The sequence below is a fragment of the Hippocampus zosterae genome, chromosome 3 (assembly GCF_025434085.1).
Source record: "Hippocampus zosterae strain Florida chromosome 3, ASM2543408v3, whole genome shotgun sequence".
Taxonomy (NCBI): Eukaryota; Metazoa; Chordata; class Actinopteri; order Syngnathiformes; family Syngnathidae; genus Hippocampus; species Hippocampus zosterae.
In genome coordinates, this window is record NC_067453.1 from 19,783,560 (window position 1) to 19,794,204 (window position 10,645).

Sequence of the window (10,645 nt, forward strand, 5' to 3'; positions counted from 1 at the left end):
TTCACAGACATCTTCTTTATCCTCTGTAAAGAATAAATAATAACATTACTTCATCTTATTGAGATTCAAACATCAGAAATATATATATTTTTGGTGGTGTTTTTTTTTTATGTGGTTGGAACCGATGGCATCTCTAATCGTATTTCTACAGTTAGAGAAGTAAAAGATGACGTCCGAAGATGGCCACTGTTTTGTCTCACGGCTTTTTATTGACCAGTTAAAAAGCTGTGACGACAACATCTGTGTAACATTTAGCTAAGAGGCAAAACAGGCACACAAATACAGGACAGCGCAGCAGTCCTTGAGCCGCATTAAATGTGTTGTTTTCGTGATGTCTTAATGAGCGTACATAACTATTTTCGCTGTATGCAGAAAGCAGAATGTGTGTGTGAGTCGGAACATACTCTTAAGTTCATCACGCTATGCTAATGTTGTATAGTCGTAACCCGGCGTGACACGTAGCCGTACCTCAATTTACAAGTGACTTTGTTTCTCTTCAGTCCAAACAAAAAAGTGTAGTTATGTTCACAAAATGGTGGCAGCTAACTTATGAAATTCCACTAATTCAATGCTAAAACATGTTGCAAAAGACAATAGATGAGCTCAAAAACATTTTTTAAACCATTGCTAGTTTTTCTATTGTTTATTTATTTTAGTACTGCATTTTTTCATAAAGTACATGACTGCAGAGTGCAATTTGTCTTCTTGAAAACTAAGTTAGACACATTTTTATTCATGTTTTCTGTGTCTAAAAAAAAATAAAAAATACAACTGCAGCTACATCTGGATAACCTTAAAAGAATGGAACCCAAATGAATGCTTGTCCAACTCTGCAGCTGTTATCAAGTCAAAATGACATTTTTCAAAAAGTTGTTCAAACAAGAAAGTCCAGGGTGACCAGGACTTTTGCAGTATGAGGTACGTATATATAAAATTCACAGCATCTTTCCAGACCAGCCCACGGTGTAAAATAGGTTATGACTGTGAAGAAAAGCCTGGCAAAGCCGCTCGGGTCAGATGTTCAACACCTCAGTCTTTGAAGCATTCCAATGCAGCAAGGAGGCGGGGTGCCGAGGGGTGGGGTGGGGGGATTCTGGCTGTTTGAGGATAATCCTGTCTGATTTGCTGATTTGCACATTTCTGCTCTACATTGAAAATGACCCCGAAATGACTCGACCCTCTTTGAGCGGCAGACCGACAAGACAGCTGAAGAGGTCATTGAATGTAACTTGAAGAGGTGAATGCAAATGAACAAATGACGTCATGTCATGCCAACCATTTTGTATTCCTTTTCGTATCGTCATGTTCAGGGTGAGAGTAAACTGAAGCCTGTGCCAACTGACTCTGGGGAAAAGGCAGACTACCCCCTGGTGCCCCAAAAAAACGAGCTGGATGCAGAACACCATTCACACTTTCAACGAGTGTTAACTGCACCCTGCACAGTTTTCAGCTAAGTGAACCACTACGATGTCAGCAACTTGCCATGTTGAATATGCTCAGGTGAGGTAAAGACATAATGACAAATGTGAACATCTTAACTGGTTTCTAAGATGGACTCTCAGGCTATGTTGACACTGCGGGGCATGATGCACAATTTGGATTTTTGGTTTTAAAACGACCAGAAGCATTTGGGTCGGAGGAGCAAGACTAACCTGTGAGAAGCAATTACTGTATTGTGTAGGATAATCACTTTAGTCGTTGAGATCAACCAACAATGGAGCCTTTGTTGACTTTGATTGGAGGTTCATCCACGTAGTCTATTATGTAGGTACTGTATATAGCCCCCTTTCCAGCTTTGTTGGCAAACCTCTTTCAACGTGATGTCATATAGAAATTGGCTTTCGAGATCTCAAGGACGCAACAGCTCACTGGATGGGAGAAAGGAGCTTCCAGACACGAAGCAGGGGAATGCAACCTGAAGAGGCCGAATGTAGGTTATGATTCTTGAATCACTTTCAATGACAAACCAAACACTATGTTCTGTTTTGATGTAGGGAATTTTATTAATAGGAAAAATTTAATAAGTCCTGTTTGATCTTTAAACATAAGATACAGCATGAAGAAAACAGCTAAAGCACAGTTTCAAAGACAAGGCCCGGGGCCTGATCTGGTCCGCCACATCATTTTATGTGGCCCGTGAAAGCAACTCAAGCAAGTCAAGTTCCACGATGCTTGCTAAAGTCGGAACCAAAATTTCATATCGTCATATGTAATCCGCAATAACGGTTATTAGTTTTGACTTCTGATTTTAAAATTAGTTATTCATCAATTTGTTGTGTGCCATGTATGTAATATGTGGAGAGGATTAAACAATTTATATGGTTTCCCATAATTCATAATGGCCCTCCAAGGGAAAACGTAACTACAATGTGGCCCCCGACAAAAATGAGTTTGACACCCCTGAGCTAAAGTGCTGAATTTTAAGTTATTTTATAATGAAGAACAAAGTAATTGTGCTTTTCGTAGGCTGTCGGTGGGCTTCATTGTACTGTACTTGATCCCGATCTTTGACCTGACATGGTTCATTTGTTGTGTTTGATGACTGCAAACCGTTTCTTGGTGATACCGAACCGCAAATAATGTGAAGCGCACATCTGACAACTCGCTTGTTCATTGAGCTGAGGGACAGCGACCTGATGAATTAAAAAGCTTGTAACATGACAACCCACATGGAGCTCTTTTATCTAACTCCGCCATGTTCCAAACACTGACGCATGGCATTCGAAATTTGTATCGACATTTTTTAGGACATTCACAAATAATAGAACAATGTTTTTGTGGTTTGCCTGAGGATAGGGTGTTTGAGCTGATTGTTGGTACTGCCTGCTGGTCGAGGTCAGTATTAAAATGCATTCACAATATTTTTACATTTTTAATCTTTAGTTAAGAATTGTGTATGGCACAGACACAATCAAAAGTCCTTAAAATAAAAATGTATAAAATACACCATTTCCATTATGGATATAGGTCGCTAGCTTTGTGAAGATATAGGTTGCTAGCTTTTTTTATGTTTGTTTATTTTATTGTTTATTGATCATATAAAACACACAATACAATAACAAATTGACAAAAGTGAAGGCAAGCAAAAGTTGTAAAAAGGAAGAGAAAAATGTAGTCAGAGTGTGTGTGTGTGTGTGAGAGAGAGAGAGAGAGAGAGAGAGAGAGAGAGAGAGAATTAACCCTACAGCAATAGATGCTAAAATACAAAATAAACCCCAAAAGCAAACATGACAGACAGACACGTTTTATTTATTCCCGAGAGAGAAAATACTGACAGTCAGATGTTGAAATACAATTTAGCCCCAACGAGACAGACAGCGAGGAAGGAATATTAAGAAAGTATGAATCTAGTTAGAAATAATAATCAAATGCGGAAGTTGGTGGTTTTACAAAGTATTAGTATCAAGAAAGTTTTATGTGCATTTTACCATATTTTATGGTACAAAACTAAAATGATGTTATGTTGTTTTCTGGATTTGGATAAGAATAAGAAACATACAGTGCTGTACAATAGAAAATATATAATAAATACTGACTGGATACTTTATGCAGAAAGTAGTGGGATATATTATTTATACAAGAAAATGGGCGTATATGAGTCATATAAAACGACACAATTGGGCACATTGAAGCGGGTCCCATTATTTACTGGACGCCGATTGGCTCAAAACCCGTCGGAAGATCGCCTCAGAATGTGTAATGAATGATGGGGTGAAAGAGTCGGCGAGCGAGATATCGAGGGATGTTTAGTAGAATTCGGCAGTTGTTCACAATTAAGATTGCATCTAAACATGGCTCGTGAGTTGTACAGGCGCGCCCGTGTGCTACCAACGCGCAGCGTGTGAGACCAACCTAAAACATGTGAGTCTGCTTTTTTTCCTCCCTTTTATTTGGGTCTTCAGGCTGCGGTCCTGCAGACACATAAGCCGTGCAGTCAATGTAAATATTATTTAATTGCGATTAATGTTTGACGCGCGTCGATGCTAAAATGTTAAATTGGGTTTGATAACGACGTTTTCGTGTCTATCTTTCAACTTGAAGACAAGACAACATTCCCAGGTTGGAATTGGAATGAATTGCATTAATTGTAGCAGATGTTGAGTGTGTGACGCATGATGCACGTCCACCCACAACATTAATAGCATCCTGCATATCAAATTCATCATGAATTATTTGTGTGCATTTTCCACTGCTCGTTGTCCTCCTTGTGTTACCGCGAGCATACGCAGCAACAGGTGAAAACACCCCCGTTGCTGTCTACAATGCGCACTGCATGTACAAACTTGTGTGCCCACCCTTGTGTTCGTGTGTAGAAGCTCCGAAGAAATGGGTGCTGGAGGCCAGCGGATAGAACCGGCGAGCAGCGGCGTTTTCACCTGGGAAGAAGTGCAGAGCCACTGCAGCAGGAATGACCAGTGGTTGGTGATTGATCGCAAAGTGTACAACGTCACAGAGTGGGCCAAGAGGCACCCTGGAGGCTTTCGGGTCATCCAGCATTATGCAGGAGAGGATGCGACGGTACTTGATGGTTCTTATTTATCTTCATGTTGGATTATGCACAACTCACTTTAATTTTTGGGTTTGTTTTGGTTCAAGGAAGCCTTTACTGCTTTTCATCCTGACAAGAAGTTTGTGCAACGCTTTCTGAAGCCGCTACTGATTGGAGAGTTGGCGGAAACGGAACTCAGCCAAGACAGGCAGAAAAATGTAAGAACTAGCTTTAAGAGTCTTAAAGGAGAACTGAACATTTATGCAAATGACACAGAGTGACAATGACTATGGTACTATCAAGAGATGTGCAAAATTGGCCCCAAAAAAAAGACAAAGCCACTATGGAATTAGAATTCTGTTTAGGAAATTAATGGCAAGAAACTATTGTAATGTCTGCATAGTTGGATAGTGCTTTCCTGTGGAAGAGGTGGTGACTCGGATGTGGAGGGTCAGAGTGAAAACTCCCTTGCCTTGCCTTTGTTCTTGCAGCGTGCAAAGAGTATGTAGGGGGGTACGGCGGCCCTAACTGTTCATTGCACTCAGATTTTGTCCTTTGTAGCAGCACCAAATCAGACTGTGACGGATGGAGACAGGACTGAGTCAACCGTATTGAACGGCCTCAACAGCTGCTGTGGCCAGCTGCCACAGCAGTCGCAGGAAGTACTTCTTCAGTTTTGCCTTTTTGAAAATGACGTTGCAGTGCGTTTCCCATTTCAGGTCCTTCGAGAGTGTAATCACCAGGAAGTTGAAGGTTTTGACGGTTCACACAATTGGACAATGTGAAGGGCAGCTGTGGTGAAGGATGGTTCCTGAAGATCACGGTCATTTTCATACTGTTTGTTGATGCTCATCCCCATCCATGATTCTGTGCTTCCAGGCTGCAGTCATCCAGGACTTCCAGGCCTTACATGCACACGCAGAGGAACGGGGTCTGTTTCGGGCCCACTCTCTGTTTTTCTTGGCCCACCTGGCTCACATCCTGCTGATGGAGGTCCTGGCCTGGTTGCTCGTACGGCACGGGGGGACTGGTTGGATCCAGACGGTGCTCTGTACCATGTTGATGGCAACTGCCCAGGTAACGGGAACAATGTGACTGGTTGTCAAGTTATTATATGCATGTCACCAACCTTTTTGAAAATGAGAGCTACATATTGGGTTCTGGTAAATTCAAAAGGCTACCAGTTACACACACTCGCCTGAAAGAACAATTTTGTTGAATTTATTTGGTTGTGAATCATCTGATCATTGTGGCGCCTGGTAGATTGTCTCCATGAACGGTGTGGTTTGGTCGCATGTTGCAATAATGATCTTGGAAACACTTTTTTCAGGTATTAAAAATGTACTATTACCGGTATTTTGTAATTTAGACCAATGCAGACAGATCTCACCAACGAGCTATTTTTACAGCAGGCCTGTGTGTCACTCATGTGGTCCCTGTGTGCTACTTAGTGCCAGCAGGCACCTTGTTGGTAACCCTTGTTAAGATGCAAAACATGAATCCTAAAAGCTACGACTCTTTTGTTTTCCTTATAAGATCCAGGCCGGGTGGCTGCAGCATGATTTTGGTCACCTGTCTGTCTTCATGAAATCCTCATGGAATCATCTTGCACACAAATTTCTTATTGGACACTTGAAGGTAACAGAACATCTTTTTAATAACTAACCCGAAAGACGTTTTATGAAATAATTTAATCCGACCCACAGGGAGCTTCTGCTAACTGGTGGAATCATCGACATTTCCAGCATCACGCAAAGCCCAACGTCTTCAGTAAAGACCCCGATGTCAACATGTTGCGTATCTTTGTTGTCGGAGCCACTCAGCCTGTAGAAGCAAGTTGTACTTGCATCATCTCACCAACAACAACTAGCATGCCCCCTATCAGCCTAACTTAGCACTCCTCTCTTTTCTCTTCTCTTTCACAGTATGGCACGAAAAAGATCAAGCATATGCCCTATAACCATCAGCACCGCTACTTCTTCCTGGGTACCCTCCTTTTCACTCTTTTCTAAATGCGGTACAATATTTGTGAAGGTAATGTTTAACAACTTGTTTTGTTTTAGTTGGACCCCCGCTGCTAATTCCAGTTTATTTCCACCTTCAAATCATGCATGTGATGATCTCTCGACGTGACTGGGTGGTAAGGCGATACCTTCCCGTTTCCTTTCCTGTCTGCTCAATAGAGAACTTTGTCAACAGTTCGGAATGCTTTTTTTTTTTACATTTCTAGTTTTGTTCCTTTTTTTGGCCAACTTTAGTTCAATAGCATCCTAGTTATTTGGTTAATTTGCCTGTTAGCATGTTAATTAGCTCTTTGTCATATTTGGTTAGTTTGCACTTTTGCATGATATTTAGTTGGTTTGTTTGATACCATTTAGTGAGCCCATTAATGCTTTTGTTAACCCTCGAGACACTTATTTGCTGAATTTGCTCAATTCGCAAGCAACTCATTAGCTTGCTGTCAAGCTTGTTATGTGTAGGTCAAAGTTGGCTAATGAGCTCATTAACTCTTCAGCTCATGAGCATTAATAAACAAACTAACTTGCTCATGGGCATTTTATAAAATTTTGCCCCGCCGTCATCCGTCAGCGGGTTCCGGTTTGTCATCGTCAGTCAGTCATTTTTTTTCAAGCCAAGCCAAATTATAAACGTCGGTCGGTTAAGTTATTTTAACCGCGCTTCCTTCATCGCTTCCGTTAGTAAATTTCACCGGTCCGTGAATCCATCATTCAATGTGATGAAAATGGTCATCGTGCGGTGCCTCCCCAAACACACACACGTAACTCACATGTATTTCACGTAATACTTATTTGTCAAGCTTTTGGACTAGTGGCTGCATTTTTTTTGGGTTCATTTAAAGCATGCTAGTTCTCGCACTACTGTATATTTAGTGGTTTCATTTCCTATTAGGTTCTAGTTTTAAAATGTTTTTTCCGTCTTTTGCTATGTAATAATACATAATAAATTCCCAGTAAAAAAAATACGTTCCGTTATCCTAAGATGTTTTTTTCTTCTGAAGGATATGACCTGGTGCTTGTCATACTACCTTCGCTACTTCAGTTGTTACATTCCACTTTATGGTATCCTGGGCACAGTGGCGCTCATCACCTTTGTCCGGTAAGTGATTTAGCACCTCAATAAGACTTCACACTTTTAAAGATAATCACCTCTTTGAGGTAAAGTTAATGTGCTGTGGCCGCTTGGTCGTGGTCTTAAATCCTGGAAGAATAACACTGTGGTTGAAAACTAATTCCTCAATTGCTCCCACATTTGAAGCAAATGATTTAGTGCTGACCAAACCACACTTTGCGACTATTAACTGACAACATTGCTTTATGCTGACTTATAAAAGTGCTCTTCTCATTGTCACTATTCGTCTTAAAACACACATTCATAAGCTTGTGTTGAGAACAAGTCCTTGAAACAACACACGCTCTCTGTAACAACTATTACAGTATATAGAAAATGAATACAACACTATTATAATTCGACCGACACCCTAGCCCAGGCATGTCCAAAGTCCGGCCCGGGGGCCAAATCCGGCCCGCGGTCGAATTTCATCCGGCCCTCGGCCCCTGTCATAAAATCAGTGCAGTCTGGCCCGCAGGTTGGGTGCAATGGAACACGTGTTGCATTGACTGAGGTCTCGTAGACTGGTGAGTGATGTTTCATAGAGTACTGCTTCCCTCTAGTGGCTAAATGAGTAATAGCATTCACTAAATGAGTAATAGCATTTAAACACTAGAGGGCATCACTCACGAGTTAACAAGACATCACTCCGTGTTTATATTGACTGATATGTCATATTTTAAATGATCCTTGCAGTTGTGGATATGTGTATTGCTTGTTCATTTCCCTGTTGTTTGAGTCAAAGGTTTTGTGACTATTGAAAAGTCATGGTGATACATTTTATGTTTCAAATCAATCAATTTGCACTCAGGAGACTTCTGTTTAAGAAAAAGTCAAGTGAATAAGCAGTTGCATGTGATATACCTGTTTCAAATGAACCAAAAGAAATTCTTAAGATTTTTGAAATTAAAATAAAAATGGAAACGTGAAACAGACTGGCTTACTAAAATTTGTTGAACAATATTGTTGTTCAATGTAAAGAATGTCAGCCAAGGTCGGCCCCCCGACATTTTACCACATAAAATCTGGCCCCCTTGGCAAAAAGTTTGGACACCCCTGGCCTAGCCAGTTGACAGCACACTTGGTGGCTCGCAACGGATCATTGGCCAGCCTAGCTTACAAGTCGTGTAGCGCAACCTGGTGTGGGGAGCGGTTACTACGTAAATACATAACCTTACATAACCCTGACCTACAGTTTGAGGAAATGTGGAACAGCTAGCTCACAAACATTTTCAGAAAGGGTTTTTTTGGTTGTTTTGATTTCACACCTGGTGGTTGAACAGGCACGCCAGAGATTGAGTTTGTTTGTCTACTAAGAATTAAAAAAGGCAATTTCCCATCCATCCACATTACGTGCGCAGGGGTCCTGTAATGACAATAATTGCCTGCAGAGGCCACTGTTGCTAAACTAGAGTCATCAAGTCGAGAACACGCCATTCATTTTTTTGACCTTTACAGTTGATGTCAATATTGCCCTGGTTTTCAGGTTTCTCGAGAGCCACTGGTTCGTGTGGGTGACTCAGATGAATCACCTCCCGATGGACATCGACCACGAGAAACATCAAGACTGGCTCACCATGCAGGTTGTCGCTGGGAAATCTACTGTACTTTGTTGTCAGGACCTCCATCTTCATGCTCATCGTGGCACTTGTGTGTGCTTTAGCTCCAAGCCACTTGCAATATTGAAAAGTCCCCTTTCAACGACTGGTTCAGCGGACACCTCAACTTTCAGATTGAACACCAGTAAGTCACTTAATCAAGATATTAAGATTTAAGGTATAAATGATTTGACGTATTCTGCGTTTCAAGTCTTTTCCCAACAATGCCGCGTCACAACTACCACCGGGTGGCGCCGCTTGTGCGTGCCCTGTGTGACAAACATAAGATTCCTTACCAAGTGAAGACATTAGGGGAAGGCATGATCGATGTCATCAGGTAAAATATATCCGAAATATTTGTCTCTGACTAGGACAAAAATCCGTTCTGAGTGGAGTTTTAATGACTGGGTGCTATTATCTCTCATACTGCAGGTCACTGAAAACTTCAGGGAATCTTTGGCTGGATGCATATCTTCATAAATGATCATTTTCTCACACCTGCTGTCGATTGCGTTTGGTTTGATTCTGTACTATAAAATGGAGTGTGTATTCTCAGTTTGTGCAGGGATACTGCAATGTATTTTGTATTTCTTTCAATATGTCATTACATGTATTTTAATAAGCAAGTGCCCCGATTAAGAATTTATTTGGCATGGTTAATAATACAGTCGTTGAAAAAAGGTTTGGGGGCTTTGTCATGTTTTGTCGATTGGTGTGTGTAATTTTCTTCATCAATGTTTAATGAGCTTTTATCATACTGAGCTAATTTGGGCTGATAGCCTGCAATGGTTGCCAACAGCAGAACACGAGACGAAAAGGAATTTCTACATTAACACCTGATGTGGAGAATCGGCCGAGCTTGTGAAACACTTCTCTACAAAGTGAGGCTTTATATGTCCATCACGCATTGTTCTGCGCTTCCTAAATTCCTGCATTTCTCGGCACACACGTTGAACCCTCGGCACAATTTGTCCCATAAGTTTACTCCCAACTGATAGACACTTCCGGTAAAGAAAAAGTGTAACTGTTAGTAGTAGTTAGCTTACTATGAGCTTACTATGAGCTTCTTGACTCATAATTCTTGACTCATAATAATGACTGAAATACTTCAAACGATCTTCAGAGGGGTCTTGCAAAGGCATCATTCAATCTGCGCCTGCCTCCGCATACATCGACATCAGACTTAAAATGCTGGAGCCGGCCACTTAGGACCACACACACTTCCTAGTCGGATGTAAGACAAAAAATCCCGTTGTATGGACAAAATTTTCTACATTTCTTCAATAAATGTCCTGCATATTTGGAGTTGGGCAGCTGTGGATTTGCATTTTTTTGTCTGTTTTTTCAATACTTTTTCAGATTTGGGATTTTTCCCAATTTTTTGTAGATTTTCTCCTTCTGCCTGTTTCAGTGTTTTGTTTTTTTAATT

The 10,645-nt window shown here is 41.0% G+C and overlaps 1 protein-coding gene across 3 annotated transcripts; it reads left to right on the forward strand.

Annotated features, from left to right (window-relative positions):
• Nucleotides 1-1,661: 1,661 nt before the first annotated feature.
• fads2 (fatty acid desaturase 2) lies at nucleotides 1,662-10,521 on the forward strand. Of its 3 annotated transcripts, none has more exons than XM_052061898.1 (13): nucleotides 1,662-1,934; nucleotides 4,314-4,518; nucleotides 4,597-4,707; nucleotides 5,369-5,566; nucleotides 6,026-6,127; nucleotides 6,196-6,321; nucleotides 6,415-6,475; nucleotides 6,553-6,629; nucleotides 7,509-7,606; nucleotides 9,105-9,201; nucleotides 9,282-9,361; nucleotides 9,428-9,553; nucleotides 9,649-10,521. In XM_052061898.1, exons 1-13 carry the CDS (start codon nucleotides 1,873-1,875, stop codon nucleotides 9,698-9,700), a joined length of 1,395 nt encoding a protein of 464 aa, XP_051917858.1. In that variant the 5' UTR covers nucleotides 1,662-1,872; the 3' UTR covers nucleotides 9,701-10,521. The 3 variants fall into 3 exon arrangements, with proteins under 3 accessions (XP_051917858.1, XP_051917861.1, XP_051917859.1); XM_052061901.1 differs by having other exon boundaries at nucleotides 1,665-1,930; XM_052061899.1 differs by lacking the exon at nucleotides 1,662-1,934 and adding an exon at nucleotides 3,597-3,861.
• Nucleotides 10,522-10,645: the final 124 nt, after the last annotated feature.

Bases quoted from the DNA above. Each gene is read 5' to 3' on its own strand.
- fads2 (XM_052061898.1), top strand. From the start codon at position 1,873: ATGGGAGAAAGGAGCTTCCAGACACGAAGCAGGGGAATGCAACCTGAA. The intron at 4,519-4,596 runs GTACTTGATGGT...TTTTGGTTCAAG, and splicing joins ATGCAGGAGAGGATGCGACG to GAAGCCTTTACTGCTTTTCA. The intron at 9,554-9,648 runs GTAAAATATATC...CTCATACTGCAG, and splicing joins GGCATGATCGATGTCATCAG to GTCACTGAAAACTTCAGGGA.